Source organism: Moschus berezovskii, chromosome 19, assembly GCF_049115385.1.
Source record: "Moschus berezovskii isolate FMDL1 chromosome 19, NW_MosBer_1.0, whole genome shotgun sequence".
Taxonomy (NCBI): Eukaryota; Metazoa; Chordata; class Mammalia; order Artiodactyla; family Moschidae; genus Moschus; species Moschus berezovskii.
The window spans coordinates 56,901,396-56,921,245 of NC_142478.1; the positions used below are offsets into that span (position 1 = coordinate 56,901,396).

The following is a 19,850-nucleotide window of genomic DNA, read 5'->3' on the forward strand; positions in this document are numbered from 1 at the left end:
CCACCAGGCTCCCCCATCCCTGGGATTCTCCAGGCAAGAATACAGGAGAGGGTTGTCATTTCCTCCTCCAATGCACGAAAGTGAAAAGTGAAGTCACTCAGTCGTGTCTGACTCGTAGCGACCCCATTGACTACAGCCTACCAGGCTCCTCCACCCATGGGATTTTCCAGGCAAGAGTACTGGAGTGGGTTGCCATTGCCTTCTCTACCCCCTATGCTTAGAACTTGTTAAATGGATGAATTCTGCAAACAGAGAATGGGGACAGCGTATCCCAACTGGAAATATGGCATAAACCAAAAGAGATTGACTAACATTTGTTTCTGCTTCCAGATGGCACTAGTGGTAAAGAACTTTCCTGCCAATGCAGAAGATGTTGGCACAGTCCATAGGGTCACAAAGAGTCAGACACTTAGCATGCATGCACGCAACGTTTATTGAGCATTATCCACATGCCAAATACCTTCCATGTGTTATGATCCTGGCAAGGTGGAGACAGTTATTATTCCATTTCTTAGATAGGAATCTGAGTCTCAGTGAGATGTGATTTGCCCAAATCATGTAGCTAATAAGCTTTTAATCATGATGTTTGTTGTTTAGTCGCTAAGTTGTGTCCAACTCTTTTTGCAACTCTATGGACAAGACAGGACTCTTCTAACCCATCAGGCTCCTCTGTCCTTGGAATTTTCCAGGCAAGAATACTGGAGTGGGTTGCCATTTCCTTCCCCAGGAGATCTTCCCTACGCAGGGATCAAACCCAAGTCTCATGCTTTGGCAGGCAGATTCTTTATCACTGAGCCACCAGGGAAGCTCCCTTTAATTGTGATGCACTAAGTATTCTTGCCTGGAAAGTTCCAGGGACGGTGGAGCCTGGTGGGCTGCCGTCTATGGGGTCGCACAGAGTCGGACACGACTGAAGCGACTTAGCAGCCGCAGCAGCAGCAGCAGCAAGACACATATGGTGTGTTAGTTTCCTGTGGGCTGCCATAACAAATGACCACAAATTTTGTAGATTAAAACAATAGAAATTTATTCTCTAACAGTTCCAGAGGCTAAAAGTCAGAAATTGAAGTGTGCTCCCTGGGAAGGCTCTGGGGAGGATCCTTCCTTGCTCTTCCAGATTCTGGTACTGCCTGGAGTTCTTTAGCTTGTGGTTGTGCATTCTAGTCTCTGCCTCTGTCTTCCCATGGCCTTCCCCTTTATGTCTCTGTTCAAATCTCCTCTCCTTTCTCTTATTTTTTAAAAAATTTTATTTATTTTTTGCTCTGCTGGGATTTTGTTGCTGTGCGGACTTTTCTCTAATTGTGGCAGGTGGGGACTACTCTTCATTGTGGTGCACAGGCTTCTCATTGCAGTTGCTTCCCTTGTTGCGAAGCACAGGCTCTAGGGTACGTGGGCTTCAGTAGTTGTGGCTCCAGGCTCTAGAGCACAGGCTCAGTAGTTGCAGCACGTGGGCTTAGTAGCTCCAAGGCGTGTGGGCTAGTCCCAGATCAGGAACCAAACCCGTGTCTTCTGCATTGGCAGGTGGATCCTTTACCACTGAGTCATCAGGGAGGCCCCACTCCTTTCTTTTATAAAGATATCAGTCACTGAATATAGGGTCTACCTTATCCAAAATTACTTCTTGAGATCCCTTAACTAATTACATCTGCTAAGACCCTTTTTCCAAGTAAGGTCACATTCACAGGTACCAGGAATTAGGACTTGAACACATCTTTATTTATTTTTGTCCACACTTCGGGGCTTGTGCAGTTCCGTGACCCAGGGGTTGAACCTGGGCCCTTGGCAGTGAAAGCGCAGAGTCTTAACCCCTGGACCACCAGGGAATTCCCTGAACATATCTTCTTAGAGATGCAATTCAACACAGTACAGATGGGTTTTTATAGGCAGGCACAAAAAGAACTAAAGAGCCTCTTGATGAAAGTGAAAGAGGAGAGTGAAAAAGTTGGCTTAAAGCTCAACATTCAGAAAACTGAGATCATGGCATCCGGTTCCATCACTTCTTTACAAATAAATGGGGAAACAGTGGCTGACTTTATTTTTTGGGGCTCCAAAATCACTGCAGGTGGTGATTGCAGCCATGAAATTAAAAGACACTCCCTGGAAGGAAAGTTATGACCAACCTAGACAGCATATTAAAAAGCAGAGACATTACTTTGCCAGCAAAGGTCCATCTAGTCAAGGCTATGGTTTTTCCAGTAGTTATGTATGGTTGTGAGAGTTGGACTATAAAGAAAGCTGAGCACCAAAGAATTGATGCTTTTGAACTGTGGTGTTGGAAAGACTTGAGAGTCCCTCGGACTGCAAGGAGATCCACCAGTCCATCCTAAAGGATATCAGTCCTGGGTGTTCATTGGAAGGACTGATGTTGGAGCTGAAACGCCAATACTTTGGCTACCTGATGCAAAGAGCTGACTTATTTGAAAAGACCCTGATGCTGGGAAAGATTGAGGGCAGGAGGAGAAGGGGACGACAGAGGATGAGATGGTTGGATGGCATCACCAACTCAATGGACATGAGTTTGGATGGGCTCTGGGAGTTGGCGATGGACAGGGAGGGCTGGCATGCTGCAGTCCATGGGGTTGCAAAGAGTCAGACATGACTGAGCGACTGAACTGTACTAAACTGAACAAGATGGTTGGGCTGGAGTGGAGGGAGGGATCTTGGGAGACCCAAGGTGTAGTGATGCCTGCTTTCAGGGATCCTTACCTATGGCCAGGAGGGACCCCTGAGACTGCCGACTTCCCCACAACAGCAGCCTGAGCTACTCCAGGCTGTGTTACTCTCCCTCTACAGGCCTGTGGTTAGTGCTTCTTTCCTGATGCTTGCCTCTGCTTTACTGTCACAGTGTTGGTATTTTTAGTCACAGTTATAGATGCAGTTTCTAATTATTAATGCCACATTCTGGGGAGCATGGGGGCTTAATCCATTGTTGACTAATTAGGCTTTTTGAGAGAAGTTGGCATCAGGAAGAGCAGAAGCCCAGCTTATCCATTGTCTGTGGTTATCTTGTTAGGTCAAAAGCAGGGCAGTTTCTAGCAGAAAGGGCCTGGTGACCCCAGTCTTTCTCTTCTAGAAACCCTGCCCTGTGGCTTCCTACTAAAAGGCTTGTATGGTATAACCCAAGAGTACTGGGCTGGTGCAGGCACCCAGGCCTCCTCTTCTCTGCTTAAGAGCCCCAGGGAGTGTATAAATTCTGGCAGAGCCCAGGGAAGCCAGTGACATGATTCCCTTCAGCGCAATTTATTTCTCAGAGAGAAAACGTCCAATTAGAATAATCTCTTCCTGCAGCCTGTCACATACAAATGAAAACACAGTACTTCCCTGAGGGACAGGGCCCAGAGCGCCCCCTGGTGGCCACTGGCAACCACACATGGAGAGCTATTGCTTCCTTCAGGAAGTGTGTGAGATCCCCCGACTCAAGGATACTTGGGGAGGTGTCTATTAATTTTAATTATTATTTATAATTATGTCTTAATTAGTAATAATACTTATGAATTCAGTAATAGATTTTGTAACCAGACATTCCTCTAAAGAGGCCTGCCTCACTTTAATGCTTGTGAGTCCCTGACTCCAGCTCTGATAGTGAAGTGACAGGAAATCTTGAGACAGTTCAGAAGGAAACTCAAACCAAACCAAGGCAAGCAGTCATTATTTTCAATCATACGCAGAGTAGTCTTTGTAAACGGGTCACCCCATGGCCCAAGCCAGCCCACAGATATATTTGGCTCACAAGTGTTGTTTATTTTTTATTTTTTTAAAATTTTCAGTCAGTTGCCAACATTTGAAATTGGAGAGATTTCAAATAAAACTCTGGATCTTTGGTTTCTTCTGAAAAATCAGAGATCTAGTGGGGCTTTCATTCCCACAGGAGGTTAGTAGGTTGAAATTAGGAAGCATCTGTTATCTTTAAATAGGGTATTTGGTCTCTAGTTTGCCATAGGTGACCACACCACTCTCTGTCTTTCTGGTCCATTTATATTTTTCACTTTACCTGATTGGTTCCTGGAGGCATTTGAGTTTGTCATCCCCAGCCTAGAGTTAAAGATGGGGATGGGAGGTGGGGGCAGAAAATCCTGTGGAAGTCCTCTGCCCCGCCGCCTCCCAATCATATGGCAAGGCATCTGTACATATATTCATAACCATATAACCTTTGGTTAAACATGCACTATCTTCCTGAAAAGCTCTTTTTTTGTTAATGATTTTGGGGTGTGGGCAGGAAACATTATTTGTAGGAAAAACAAACTGATGTATTGTGGAGGAGGGTGTGAAATTCATATGGGTTAGTAAGATCCATGAAATGTCAACAAAACTTCATGGTTGTGCAGACCCAATTTGGTCATGCAAGCCTCTTCTGTGATATGGAGGGGGGCAAACCTCTTCTGTGATTTGGGGGGGGGCTGTTTGAAATGCTTTATAAAGGCATTAGTAGTCAAATTAGTTCTCTCTCTTCTTTGCAAGGAATAGGTGACTGTGATTCATTTCTGTATTTGCGAGTTGAATGGTAACCATAAGCCCAGATTTTCTCCTAGGTATCTTTTTAATAATGGTGTAGGATCAGCTGGAGAGGTTGCTGCCACGATTTCCTGAGGCTTTATCACCCAGTGTTACTCTTTAGGCTTGTCATCAGATGGACCAGGTCAATGCCAGCTTCCACCCACCTCTCAGCTGTGTGACCTTGAACTATACCACTGAACCTGTCTTAAGTTTAGTTTCTGCTTTTGTGAAACAGGGAGAATCAGTCCTACCCCACAGATAGGATTTTTTTTTTTCTTTTTTGGCTGCTCTTGCTAGGTCTTTATTGCAGTGTGAAGGTTTCTCTAGCTGTGGCCTGTGGTCTTCGTTGCCCCACGGCATGTGAGATCTTAGTTCACAGACCAGGGATTGAATCCATATCCCCTGCATGGAAGGTGGATTCTTTACCACTGGACCACCAGGTAAGTCTCCCAGTTGAGATTATTTTAACATTTAGGGCAAGCACTCAACAAATGTCCCTAAGTACGGTGGTAAAATTACCTCCAGCTTCGTAGCCTCCTATCAAGGTGCAGACATCACTGTTCTACCCTAGGACCACACGTTAGGAAGCTGTGGCTTCCTACACGGGAAGCTTCCAACACAGGTTGTCCCAGATCTTCTGACTCTAAAACTAGTGTTGTCCCAGGCATAACAGCAGAAGTTTAACTAGAGAGGTCGTCTGTGCCCAACTCATCCTTTCTAGAAGGTCTTGACTCCATTCCTTTATTCATTTATGGCTGTGCTGGGTCTTTGTTGCTGCAGGGAGCCTTTCTCTAGTTACGGTGAGAGTTGTGGTGCGCGGACTTCTCAGTGTGGAGGCGTCCTTGTTGCGGAGCATGGGCTGGAGGCATGCCGCAGGCTCAGTAGTTGTGGTTCACCAGCCATGTGGACTCTTCTCCGGCCAGGGATCCAACCCATGTCCCCTGCATTGGCAGGCAGATTTCCAACCACTGGGTCACCATTCAGGGAAGTCCTGGATCCGCTCCTTAGGGAGGGGCTGCTTTGCCCCACTGCTTCCTCCCCAGTTAAAAGTAGATAAGAATATTTAAAAATTAGTTGAAAATATTGTTGTTTAGTTGCGAAGTAGTGTCTGCACTGTTTTGACTGACTGTAGCCCACCAGGCTTCTCTGTCCATGGCATTTCCTAGGGAAAGAATACTGGAGTGGGTTGCCATGCCCTTCTCCAGGGGATCTTCCTGACCCAGGCATTGAACCCGAGTCGCTTGCTTTGGCAAGTGGATTCTTCATCCCTCAGCCAGTAGTAAAATATACATAACATAAAATTTTAACCATGTTTAAGCGTTCAGTTCAGTGACATTAAGTACATTTTCATTGTTGTGCAACCATCACCATCCATAGTCAGAACTTTTTGATCTTCCCGAACTTAAAACTGTATATCCAGAAAAAAAATTAAACTAAGAAAATCCCCTCCATATCCATTAAGCAGTAACTCCCCGCTTGTCCCCTCCCCCAACCCTTGGCTACCAGCTTTATACTTTACGCTTTTGTTAATTTACTGCTTTAGGTACCTCATATTAGTGGCATCATGTGGTACTTGTCCATTTGTGTTTGGCTTATTTCACTGAGCTTAATGTCGCTCAGGTTCATCCGTGTAATAGCATGTGACAGTTCCCTTCCTTTTTCAGGCTGTATAATATTCCATATCTTTTATGTTATCCATTTATCATCCATGGACACTTGGGTTGTTTCTGCACTTTGGCTGTTGTGAACAGTGTTGCTGTGAACACGGCTCCATTCCCTTTTTCAGAGATGGGCTGAATGATGCCAAGGTTAAAGAGCCCAGGTCATGAAGGGTCTCCACCCCTTCCTGGCTGAGTGATATTCAACAGTTCCCGTCACCCCTTGCGCCCTGCCCTTCTCATCTGCACTGTGGAAATGGTAGTTCATCCCACAGGGTGGTCAAGAGGACTGGATGAGTGTAGACATGAAATATTTATTACGGCACCCGCCACAGAGCAAGACCTCAGCACCTCTTCCTCTCATCCTTTCGTTCAGCACAGCGTGAGGTGCCTGCCCTCCTGGTGTTCACAGTTTCCTCTCAACCTGGCTAGTTCCACCTACTCCGAGAGGTGGACCAAGGTGGGGAGAGGGCTGTGGAAATGGCCCATTCAGATGTGAGTTCTGAGGGGTGCAGTGTCTGCAGTGTTTGTGAAAGCAATAATTAAAAAGTGAAGCTGGTAAAAAGTTGATTTGCTTTTTATCATCACCAGGAATTGGCAGTTCTAAACAATTTGGGTGGAAATTCCCTGGCAATCCAGTGGTTAGGACTCTACGCTTGCCTTGCTGCGGTCATGGGTTCTTTATCCTTGATTGGGGAACTAAGATTTGGTGGTGTAGCCAAAAAACCCCAAAACAAACAAAAAACAATGTTAGTGATGAAATACTCCTTCCTCCAGGCACGATCGCTGCCACTCCCCCAGCTTTTGGTTGCCTCTGATGCTCCATGTGAAGTCCATACCTGAGATGAATCATGTCTGCTTGTTTCCCTTCTGTTGTATTTCTTTTTAAATATGCCGCATAGGTGTTAGCAAAATTGGCAGCCTAAGAATCCTGTTTTCCTTTATTGTAACAGTTACTACTGACTGATTGGCATTTTTAAAATGATTATTTGCTCATCGCTATTGTTTTAAAATTATTTAAAAATTATTTTAGAAGTGTAGTTTGTTAATTTGTGTTTCAGAACAGTTTTTGATTTTCAGAAGAATTCTGCACATAATACAGAGTTTCCACATACCCTTCACCCTCAGTTTCCCCCAGTTGTTAACATCCCACCTTAATATGGTTCATTTGTTACTTCTAATGAACCAGTATTGATACATTATTGTTAAGTAAAGTGTATAATTTATCCACTTTTGCTCAGTTTTTTCTTGTGTCCTTTCTCTCACCCTTTGGCTGTGATAGTCTCTGAGTTTGCTTGTGTGTGTCAACCTTGACAGATTTGAGGTCAGACATTCAGCAGAAAGTCCCTCTTTGGGGATTTGTGGCTTCATTTTTTTAAGATATTTACTGTAGGCTTACTGTAGGCTAGTCATTGTGTAAGACTGGGGGACATTGCAGTGAACCAAGACATTTTATAAAAACAGCGTTTATAAATCATTGACGTTGACTGTTGGACTTCGAGAAAGTTGTACGTGCTGAGAATTGAACCCGGAGCCCAAGCCCCTGACCTTGCTGTTGGCCTCCTTCCGTGGGAAGAGGAGGGAGTTATTCAGGCGTGTTTGAGGTAATAAAGCACAGTTTGAAAAATCAGGCAATGACTTGAAAATTAAAGCAGGAAAATAAGGAGAATAAATTAGAAGTGAATTGGATTCTTTCTGGTGAAGACTAGGGAAAGTGAGTTAAAATCCTCTTCACCAGCATTTATCTTCTGAGCTCTTTTGCACTTCCTGTTAAGTGCTACTATATAACTTACTCTGTCCTTGGATGTCTCTGCAGGAGTGTTTATTGTACAATCCAAAAATTAGTGGTTGGGGTCAGAATAGACCAGTAACAGTTCCCTGTCCATTCCTCAACACTTTTTTATGGTATGGTGTGGATGCAGCCCCAAATCCCGTGTGTGACATGGTCATGGGGCAGGAAGTCTGGTGCCAGAGGGCAGGGTTCAGGGCTTTGCCCTCTTGGTCTGAGATGGCATCCAAATCCTTTGAGCATTTCTGAATCTTGGTTGCCTTACTGGATAGGGATAATTCAGTGGAGTGACTTCTTACCCCTTGCTGAGGTTCTGCAGTTGGCTGCACACAACACCAAAAGCTGGTAAAGTCAGGATTACCCTGTAAAGCATTGAAACCACCTACAAAGGAGTGACCATGAGGTGCCACGTGGGAGACCTGCACAAAATCTGGCAGTGTGTCCATCACAGCCCATTTTTTTCTGCCAGCATTTGGCCAGTTGACTGAGTATCTACTTATGTTTAGGGACCGTGATGCAAAAAACAAAGACATGTCTTTACACACCAGGATGAGAGGACCTAGAGCATGCTTGCTGACTGTGAAAAAACCAGAGTCAGGGCTCAGTGGTGAGATCGCACGTTGCTTTGTTTGTTTCTCTGAGGACATAGTTGAACGCATGTACGTTAGCGGATTTGTTAGACCGCTGCCCAGCACCTCCCAGAGGACTGTGTAAGGATTAAAGGAGGTTGGGTCCATGAGAGTCTTTGGTGCTCTGGACACATCTTTGTTGTCGTCTGATCAGTGAGCAATACGTTTGTGGAAGTCTCAGGGAGGTGGGCGATTTGCTTTTTAAAAACTTTTTTGGAGAAGGGGATGTTTTGTGTTTTGTGGACCCTGGGGAACCCTGGCAACTTGGTTTCTATTGAGCATGTGAGTATTGGTGGAGTGGGGGGGTGCAGGCAGTGAAGCTGCAGAGAACTTTGTCTTTTGCTGGGTAAGGGCCAGCCTCCACTCCCTTCAGAGACATCTCCTGTACCCTGGGCTAATATGGCTCCTTTGCTTGACCACAGAATGTCCTGAAGGAGCATGCAGAGGACGACCCCAGTCTGGCCATCACTGGGGTCCCCGTAGTCACTTGGCCAAAGAAGACTCCAAAGGTAAGACACAGATCACCCACAGCTGGGAGACCGTATCCACTGCTTTTTCACATCTCCTGTAAGATGAATGTTGGCAGCTTTTCAGGGGAAACTCCAGGGAGAGGCCTCTGAGTCAAGATGAAAGGCGCTGGTGAATTTTTTTCCTTGCAAGTTTTTGTTTTTCAAAGGGGGACCATTTTCCCTTGCTGTGGAAACTGCAGGCAGTGCCCCCTTGTGGTCATGCAGAAAACTGCGGGGAAATGATACCTCACCTTTGCCTGTCATTAGGTGATCTTTCTTTTCCTCCCCTCTCTCCTTGCTTCTCTATCTCCTTCCTTCCTTTGTCCTCCAGCTGCTTCATGGACTGTTTTCTCCTTTTTTTAAAAAAAATTATGTATTTGACTGTGTCTGTTTTAGTTGAGGCATGTGGAATCTTTAGTTGCAGCATGTAGTGTCTTGTTCCCTCACCAGGGACCAAACCCAGGCCCCCTGCATTGGGAGCACAGAGTCTTAGCCACTGGATGACAGTGAAATCCGTTTCACCACAGCAAATCTCTGTTTTATCCTCTTTTCAAAGTTAACTTTTTTTCTCTTTATAAATGGATCCTTGGGAATTCCCTGGAAGTCCAGTGGTTAGGACTCTGTGCTTCCACTGCAGGGGGCACAGGTTCAATCCCTGGTCAGAGAATTAATATCCTGCATGCCTTGCAGTGTGACCAAAAAACAAAAAACACAAGAAGGGTTGATGCTCTCCATGAAAAATCTAATCAAACAGGAATGGACAAGGATGCTGAGAAGAGTAGTAGTGATGTCACTGAGAACTTACCAGGGGCAGGTTGCCTTGCTTAGTCCTCTAAATGCCCTGTTTTATTTAGACTCCCAAAATCCTGTGGATAGCCGTTTATGATTTGTTTTACGGATGGGGAAACTGAGGCTTAAAATGGCGAAGTTATTTGTTAGGTTACTTGGCAGAGCCGAGGATGCAAAGATAGGTCTAATTGACGGCGGAGACCTAACTTTCAACCAATACCTGCCCCTGTCTCCACCGTCCAGAGAAAACCAAGAACATTTCGGTGTATCTGCTGCTGTTGCTGCTGCTAAGTCTCTTCAGTCGTGTCTGACTCTGTGCGACCCCATAGACGGCAGCCCACCAGCCTCTGCCGTCCCTGGGATTCTCCAGGCAAGAACACTGGTGTGGGTTGCAGTTTCCTTCTCCAGTGCATGAAAGGGAAAAGTGAAAGTGAAGCCGCTCAGTCATGTCTGACTCTTAGCGAACCCATGGACTGTAGCCTACTAGGCTCCTCTGTCCATGGGATTTTCTAGGCAAGAGTACTGGAGTGGGGTGCCATTGCCTTCTCCGTTGGTGTATCTAGGGTAGGATATATATATATGAACCCATCCATCTATTATCAGTCTGTCTTGGCTTCCTCACTTTTTTCGAGCAAGTTATATGAGTTCCAAGTTATATGAGTCTCTTCCTCATTTGTAGAAAGGTGTTATACTGGTACCTACTTTGAATGGTCATTGTGAGGACTAAAAATAGTGCATGCAGAGTCAATAGGACGAGGGCTGACTCATGGTAAGTTCTCTAAATGTTAGTTGTAACCTAAGCAGCCTTCCTGTTGATGGGTATTTTGCTAATTTCTGATTTTTCACTGTTATAAAAAGCATTGAGAGGAACTTTCTAGAACTTTCTCGATCTGTACTGTTCAAAAGGCCATGAGCCATGTCTGGCTGTTGAGCACTTCAGATACGGCAAGCTTAAATTAAGAGGTGCTGCCAGTATAATATACATAACAGATTTTAAAGACAATATAAAAAAGAACAGTGTACAATACCACTTATATTGATTGCATGTTGAAATTAAGGTTGCCAGATTTTAAAAAGGAAGCTCATTTAAATTTGAACTTCAGATTTTCAGAAACACACAGTTTTTTAGTTTAACATGTCCCATATATTACATGGGATATACTTATGCTAAAAAAAGAGTTTTTGTTCTTTTCTGAAATGTAATATGGCTGTATTTTTATTTGCTGAATCTGGCAACCCTCGTTGAAACAATCATATTTGTGTGTTCAGTTCAGTTCAGTCACTCAGTCGTGTCCGACTCTTTGCGACCCCATGAAATACAGCATGCCAGGCCTCCCTGTCCATCACCAACTCCCGGAGTTCACTCAAACTCATGTCCATCGAGTCGGTGATGCCATCCAGCCATCTCATTCTCTGTCGTCCCCGTCTCCTCCCACCCCCAATCCTTCCCAGCATCAGACTCTTTTCCAGTGAGTCAACTCGTCGCATGAGGTGGCCAAAGTATTGGAGTTTCAGCTTTAACATCAGTCCTTCCAATGAACACCCAGGATTGATCTCCTTTAGAATGGACTGGTTGGATCTCCTTGCAGTCCAAGGGACTCTCAAGAGTCTTCTCCAACACCACAGTTCAAAAGCATCAATTCTTCGGCGATCAGCTTTCTTCACAGTCCAACTCTCACATCCATACATGACCACGGGAAAAACCATAGCCTTGACTAGACGGACCTTGGTTGGCAAAGTAATGTCTCTGCTTTTTAATATGCTATCTAGGTTGGTCATAACTTTCCTTCCAATGAGTAAGCGTCTTTTAATTTCATGGCTGCAATCAGCATCTGCAGTGATTTTGGAGCCCAAAAAAATAAAGTCTGACACTGTTTCCACTGTTTCCCCATCTATTTCCCATGAAGTGATGGGACCAGATGCCATGATCTTCGTTTTCTGAATGTTGAGCTTCAAGCCAACCTTTTCACTCTCCTCTTTCATTTTCATCAAGAGGCCTTTGAGTTCCTCTTCACTTTCTGCCATAAGGGTGGTGTCATCTGCATATCTGAGGTTATTGATATTTCTCCCGGCAATCTTGATTCCAGCTTGTGCTTCTTCCAGCCCAGCGTTCCTCATGATGTACTCTGCATATAAGTTAAATAAGTCTAGTAACAATATACAGCCTTGATGTACTCCTTTTCCTATTTGGAACCAGTCTGTTGTTCCATGTCCAGTTCTAACTGTTGCTTCCTGACCTGCATACAGGTTTCTCAAGAGGCAGGTCAGGTGGTCTGGTATTCCCATCTCTTTCAGAATGTTCCACAGTTTATTGGGATCCACATAGTCAAAGGCTTTGGCATAGTCAATGAAGCAGAAATAGATGTTTTTCTGGAACTCTCTTGCTTTCTCCATGATCCAGCGGATGTTGGCAATTTGATCTCTGGTGCCTCTGCCTTTTCTAAAACCTGCTTGAACATCTGGAATTTCACGGTTCACATGTTGCTGAAGCCTGGCTTGGAGAATTTTGAGCATGACTTTACTAGCGTGGGAGATGAGTGCAATTGTGCGGTAGTTTGAGCATTCTTTGGCATTGCCTTTCTTTGGGATTGGAATGAAGACTGACCTTTTCCAGTCCTGTGGCCACTGCTGAGTTTTCCAAATTTGCTGGCATATTGAGTGCAGCACTTTCACAGCCTCATCTTTCAGGATTTTAAATAGCTCAATTGGAATTCCATCACCTCCATTAGCTTTGTTTGTAGTGATGCTCTCTAAGGCCCACTTGACTTCACATTCCAAGATGTCTGGTTCCAGGTGAGTGATCACGCCATTGTGATTATCTTCGTCGTGAAGATCTTTTTTGTACAGTTCTTCTGTGTATTCTTGCCACCTCTTCTTAATATCTTCTTCTTCTGTTAGGTCCATACCATTTCTGTCCTTTATCGAGCCCATCTTTGCATGAAATGTTCCCTTGATATCTCTAATTTTCTTGAAAAGATCTCTTGTTTTTCCTATTCTGTTGTTTTCCTCTATATCTTTGCATTGATCACTGAGGAAGGCTTTCTTATCTCTCCTTGCTATTTTTTGGAACTCTGCATTCAGATGCTTATATCTTTCCTTTTCTCCTTTGCTTTTCACTTCTCTTCTTTTCACAGCTATTTGTAAGGCCTCCTCAGACAGCCATTTTGCTTTTCTGCATTTCTTTTCCATGGGGATGGTCTTGGTCCCTGTCTCCTGTACAATGTTACGAACCTCCGTCCAGAGTTCATCAGGCACTCTATCTATCAGATCTAGTCCCTTAAATCTATTACTTCCACTGTATAATCATAAAAGATTTGATTTAAGTCATATCTGAATGGTCTAGTGGTTTTCCCTACTTTCTTCAATTTCAGTCTGAATTTGGCAATACGGAGTTAATGATCTGAGCCACAGTCAGCTCCTGGTCTTGTTTTTGCTAACTGTATAGAGCTTCTCCATCTTTGGCTGCAAAGAATATAATCAATCTGATTTCGGTGTTGACCATCTGGTGATGTCCACGTGTAGAGTCTTCTCTTGTGTTGTTGGAAGAGGGTGTTTGCTATGACCAGTGCGTTCTCTTAGCAAAACTCTATTAGCCTTTGCCCTGCTTCATTCCGTGCTCCAAGGCCAAATCTGCCTGTTACTCCAGGTGTTTCTTGACTTCCTACTTTTGCATTCCATTTGTGTGTTAGTCACTCAGTTGTGTCTGACTCTTTGTGACTCCATGGACTGTAGACTGCCAGACTCCTCTGTCCATGGAATTCTCCAGGCAAGAATACTGGAGTGGGTTGCCATGCCCTCCTCCAGTGAATCTTCTCATCCCAGGAGTCAAACCCGGGTCTCCTGCACTTCAGGCAGATTCTTTACCATCTGTGACCAGGGAAGCCCGATAATCCATTAAACAAAATGGATTATTAATACTCATTTCACCTGTTCCTTTTTATCTTTTAAAGAGTGGGTTCAAGTACTTATGTGACTCACATTATATTTCTGTTGGACATTGCTGTTCTGGGTTATCCTGTTCACCTTTTTTGTTATCTTTGATTATCTTCCTAAATGTGGACTTGTTAATGGAGAGAAGGCACCCAGTTCCTTGTGGGTGTTGAATTCTGATTCTCTCTGAAGCTTAGTGGGAACTGAAGTGGCCATAGGATTGAAAAGGATTTGCCTCCACATTCTCTACCTTTAGCTCCCCAGTCTGTGGGCATGTGTAGGGTTTCAGAGCTGACTTTCCCCTAAATGGGCAAAAATATAAATGTCATTTGTCAGACCTCAGACTGTACTTATACACATAGCACCTTGAAATAGCCCAGCCAGGCCCCATGGTTGCTTTGAACCTGTAGAGGAAACCGTGGCTTTGCCTTGCTGCCCGCTTCCCTCATGGTGGAGGAATTGCTTCATGGGATGGATTGGGGTTTGTAGAACGTGGGGTTTTAAAGGAACCCACTTGACATTGCTCACTGTTATCTCAGAATTAATGGAGGTGTTCAGGCCAGCCTCTCTGGAAATCACTTCAGGACCATAAATGTGCCCTGTTTTCTGTGCTGGAGACCCTCAGCGCAGTCCTCAGGGACTTTTAGGCATTTTTTTTAAAATTCAAACCTCTGCCCCTTTTCCTCTTAAGGTCTGAAAACAGGAAGCTGGTTTCTGGGGGCAGTAGTTCTTATTTAAGTTTCCTCTGGAGGATTGGTTTATAAGCATGGGACTTGTATGGCATGGCTGGTGTCAACATGGGTAGGAGAAACTGGAGCCCTGAGGCTGGTTGGGAAAGAGTGGGTGGGAGGGAGAAGTAAGAGCCTTTGGCATTTAACAACGCTCATGGTAGCAGGCTTTTCTTTTTTTAATTCTTATAATAAATAAGACTCCCATACTTTGTTTCTCCCACTTAAAGTGGACCTTTAAATGTTTTTAGTATATTGAAAATATTCAGAGTTGTGGAACCATCCCCACAACCACAATCTTCATTTTAGAACATTTTCCTACCGCTTAGAAGAAACTCCAGCAGCAGTCAGTTCTCCTCCTCCAGCCCCTGGAAACTTTCTGTCTCCATGGATTTGTCTATTCTGGACATTTCATATAAATAGAATTATACAGTATGTGGCCTTTTGTGACTACTTTCACTTAGCAGAATGTTTCCAAGGTTCATCTCAGTTGGATGTCTATCAGTATTTCATGCCTTTATAGGGCTGAATAATATTCCATTATATGAATGGACCACAGTCCGTTTATCTGTCCATCTGTCCATGGGCATTTGTACTCTTTCTCCCTTTTGGCTATTGTGATTGATGATGCTATGAATAATTTATGGACAGGATTTTATGTGAAGTTATGTTTTCATTTCTCTTGGGTAGAAACCTAGGCATGCAATCGGGTTACCAGATGGTAACTCTGTTGAAGTTTTTGAGGAACTGCCAGACTATTTCCCAAAGTGGCTACAGCATTTTGTGTTCCCCTCGGCAATTACAAGAGTTCCAATTTCTCCACATCTTCCCCCAACACCTATTGCCTATCTTTTTTTTTTTTTTTTTTTTAGTTAAAAATATTTTTGGCTGTGCCACGTAGCATATGGGATCTTAGTTTCCTGACCAGAGATGGAACCCATGCTCCCTGCATTGAGAGCTCAGAATCTTAACCACTGGACACCACAGAAGTCTCATATTGCCTGTCTTTTTCATTAGAGCCATTTGAGTTTTTTTCTCTATGAATTACTTGAAGTTAATTGTATGAGTTTGCAAGGGCCAGCATAACAAAATACCTCAGACTGAGTGGCTGAAATGACAGAAAAATTAATTTTCTCACACTTCTGGAAGCCAGAAGTCTGAGATCAAGATGTCAGTTGGCAGGATTGAGTTCTTCTGAGGATTCTCTCCTTGGTTTATTGATGGCCGTTGTCTCTCTATGTCTTCACATGGTCTTCCTTGTGTGTGTGTTCTAATCTCCTCTTCTTATAAGGACACCATTTATACTGAATTCGAGTCCATCCAAATTATGCTATTTTAACTTATTTCTTTTACCTCATTAAAGACCTATCTCTAGGGACTTCCCTGGTGGTACAGTGGATAAGACCACACTTCCACTGCAGGGGGCCCAGTTCCACCCCAGGTCAGGGAACTAGATCCTGCATGCTGCAATTAAAAAAAAAAAAATCCATGCTGCAGTGAAAGAGTGAAGATCCCTTGTGCTATAACTAAGAGCTGGTGCAGCCAAATTAAAAAAAAAAAGGACCTATTTTCAAATACAGTCACATTCTGAGGTGCTGGGTTCAGACTTCAACATATGGGTTTGAGGAGGACACAGTTTAACCCATAACATACATTACACATTATACAAAAAGGAGTAAATAGTGTAATAATGAATATTATACATATAATATATAATAATAATATATAATAATGAATGTAATAATGATTCCCCCTTCAACTCTAGAAATAAATTATTTGCGGTATAGCCAAACCCCTGTGTATTCCTTCTAAATGTATGCAACAGTTCTGAGGTCTTATTGAATTCTTACAAGAGGCTGGGAGGATAGGATTATCTTCATGATGCAGCTGAAACTGGAGGTTCAGAGAGGTACGCTGGTAAGTCTGAGGCCACTCAGCTTATGAATCTAAGGTGTTCATCCCCAGATTTGTCCCTGCGCCTGAGGAACTCTATGAGATGCGGCGGAGGCAGGGGGAGGGGCGGCCGGGTGCTGTATTTATGCGTTTCCTGGCTGGTGGGGTTAAAAAGTTAACAGGAAAGGAAGAAGTAAGTAAACGACTGACTGCCTGGGCCGCCCCGGGTCTCTCGATTCCCAGGTTTGCAGTCGGCTTCCTCCCAATTTGATGCAGGTTGGCTTGAAAGATCAAGGGTGCTCATTGAGGCTGTCAGGATCCTAAGTCGGAGCAATCCGGGTCTGGCTCAGGTTACTTAAATAATTAATGCTAAATGATGATTAGCAAGAAATGCTTTGATCTCCCACCTTGCCTCCTAGAGAACAAAGTTCCTTTCTGGAACTGATTAGGTGCCATGAGGTCATTTCTGATGTGGCGTCTTTCAAATCAGAGATGCTACTGAATCACCCTTGGTCACCGTCCCCCTACCCCAACTCCACCCCATTGACTGTTTTCACCAGTGGTGATGGATTTGTTTTGATCCGTCTATACTCTGGCCACTTCCTTTTATGACCAAGTGGTAAGATTTGGAGGGGGGGAGGTTGTCTGTGACCTTAGAACCAAACCGAGGGAACTGAACTACTTTGAGGCCCGACTTCTGACCTCAGCCTTATTAGCATGTTGACCTTCCTCGCAGCAGCCAGACGCTTCTTACCCGGCCAGGCTGCAGGTTGGTTCCCAGAAAAGGAAACCGAGGAAGGAGGTGAGAGGAAGCCATGGTTTTCCTGGAAGGAGAACACACTGATGCATTTGCTTTTTAATCTCTAGTGGCCAAACCAGGCTGCCTCTTGAATTTCAATTATTGTCAATTTTTCTGGAGTGGAGGAGCAGAGAGGCTGCAGAGTATACCAGCAAGAACTCTGAGAGGGACATGGGGATAGCCCTCTACAGCAGTTAGTGGACCAGCTTCCTTACGGGGACGTCACCGGAACCACGGGAGGAAGACAGACAGACAGACAGACACACACACACACATGATGTTTGTGTTGTGCTCAGTTCTGCTCTATTTCTCTTCCCCTTCCTCCATACTTGGTCATTTCCATCTGGGAGGCCTGATAAGTCTGGGGTCCCCCTGGGAGCGTCACACACAGCCTTTCCCTGAAGGATAGTCACATAAGTCATTAAAAGAGGCCCCCATGTGCTTCCTGTTCCCACTGCCCTGCTCCCAGCTCCTGTCTCCCCCAAGTAATTAAGTTGATGGTGTACAGTTGAGGTGGAGGATAATGCCTGCCATTTATTGTTGCCTGCTCAGGGCCAGATCATTTCCTGTAAAGGCTGTGTGGCCTCATGAGGACCTGTGCTCAGGCTGGTGACATCTGCTTTACCTGGGAAACGTATTTTTTTCTAAGTTGGTTCCTGGGCTCCCCTGAGACACTGATTCATTAGATGTTGGTGGGGCCTAGGAATCTGCACTTGCTAAATGCTTCACAGGTAATTCTCATGCACAACGAGGGTGAGCTCTGGGGTTAGGTACACCTAGAGATTGACTCCTGGCACTGCCGCTTACTGTGTGGTCGTGGGACAGTCTGAGCCTTAGTTTACTCACCTGTAAAATGGGCTCATAGCACTTTCATACAAGGTTGCTGTGAGGGGCTGTCTGCAAAATACCTCTATAGTAGCCCTTTCATCAGTGATAGCAATTAGGCTTTTTCATAGTTCTGTTAGTAAATAATAATCCCGAATCTGCCCATCTAGAAGGCAGAAACAGAAGACAGTGGAGGAGGAGCTGGGTCAGAAGGGGGTGATTAGTTTAGAGACATTCCCCATCTTTACGTGATTAATGGCTGGTGCAAAAACTCAATCTCAGGCAAGGGCCTGAGTGGCTCAATTTCGTGGAGGTAGTCACAGCTGGCATTTCCCGAAAGGGGGCTGGTTTAAGGAACTGCTTCTTTATGCCTTCTGCACTCCACTGGAGGGAGGAACCCTAGGCCTGTGAGCGGAAGGGTAACTTGCCTTAGAATATGCTGGAAGAAGCCTTGTGAGAGCAGCCTCAGAGATCAGGAACAGGCAGCGGGGAGACCGGCAGCAGGGGCCGTAGGGCAGAGAGGCACGAGCAGCAAATGGACAATCCGGGACCCCCACCTAGAGTCCCAGGGCTTCCCTAAGTGACAGCTAAGTCATCTGTGGAGTTTGGAGGCCAGCAGGTTCCCAGGAGCACAGACAGCAAAAACCCGTGATCACAGAATACCCACAAGATATGGTCTGTTCATTCTGGATAATGTTGCCTCCAACATCAGCAAGAGAAAAATCCCACTGATGGTCAAAGAATGCCACCATTTCTTACAAGATGAGACCCCAGGTCTCTGACCAGATATGTGATCTCTGATTCCAGAATCCGTAATCTCTGAACCATATGAGTGGGATCCCATCAGAGCCGCCTGCCTTTTTTAGTCGACCCCAACGATGCTCTGTAAATTGAGCCTCTGTTCAACTACCCTCCGTGACCTGGTGGGAGGGTGCCAGGATATCATTTCATTTCCTGCTAAGATCCTGACTGATAGACAGACTTCCCGTTTTCTCCTTCTGCTGGACAACCACATTCTACTCATCATTTTTAAAAAATTTATTTATTTTTGGCTGTGCTGGGCCTTTGTTGCTGGGCACTGGCTTTCTCTAGTTGTGGCAAGCAGGACTACTGTTTGTTGCGAAGCATGGGCTCCAGGTGCAAGGACTCAGTAGCTGTGGTACATGGGCTCAGTTGCCCCGAGGCATGTTGGATCTTCTCGGACCAGGGAACCCATGTCCCCTGCAATTTCAAGGCCAATTCATACTCTGCATTTTGTTGCATATCTGTCTTAAGCTTCCATTAGCTTCTTGAGACTGGAACTCATCTTATTAATTTTTTTCTCATCGTTTTTTGTATCCTGTCATGCAAGATTGGTCCCAGAAAATGTTCAGTGAATGAATGAACTTGATAGCAAGGTTTCCCCAGAGCTTCTAGAAAATGAAATTGTAGTCAGTCAGTTCCATCTTCTTGCTGTCTTTCACCTGCTCTTCAGATGCCTCAGAGTCATCGCTAGTGAAAGTAAGCCTCTCTCCTTACTTTAATCTGTGTGTCCCAATTGCAGCCAATAAAAGAATGGTGAACAGAAAAGCACTAAGAAGGACTCTTGGTCTTCCCTGGACCCTTTTGTCCCTCACATTGAGGCATCTCTCTTCATCCTCTTGGACTTAAAAAGATCTTATCTCTCACCTGGAACTTTTCAGCTATCAACCGTATCATTTTATTGAAACTTTAAGACAGCGATCAGCTGAAATAACCTGTAATTAAAGTCTGCAGCCCAGGATTTCTTTCTTAGTCTGATAACCTGCTCGGCTGTCTGTGTTAATAA

The 19,850-nt window shown here is 44.6% G+C and overlaps 1 protein-coding gene across 6 annotated transcripts in view; it reads left to right on the forward strand.

Annotated features, from left to right (window-relative positions):
- The window catches only part of KDM2B (lysine demethylase 2B), a 120,033-nt gene that overhangs the window by 63,847 nt on the left and 36,336 nt on the right, over positions 1 to 19,850 (forward strand). For all 6 annotated transcript variants that reach the window (XM_055405380.2, XM_088828160.1, XM_055405377.2 and 3 more), the window contains one exon: positions 8,993 to 9,079. In XM_055405380.2, coding sequence (XP_055261355.1) covers positions 8,993 to 9,079 — 87 coding nt within the window. The remainder of the gene's footprint in view (positions 1 to 8,992; positions 9,080 to 19,850) is intronic.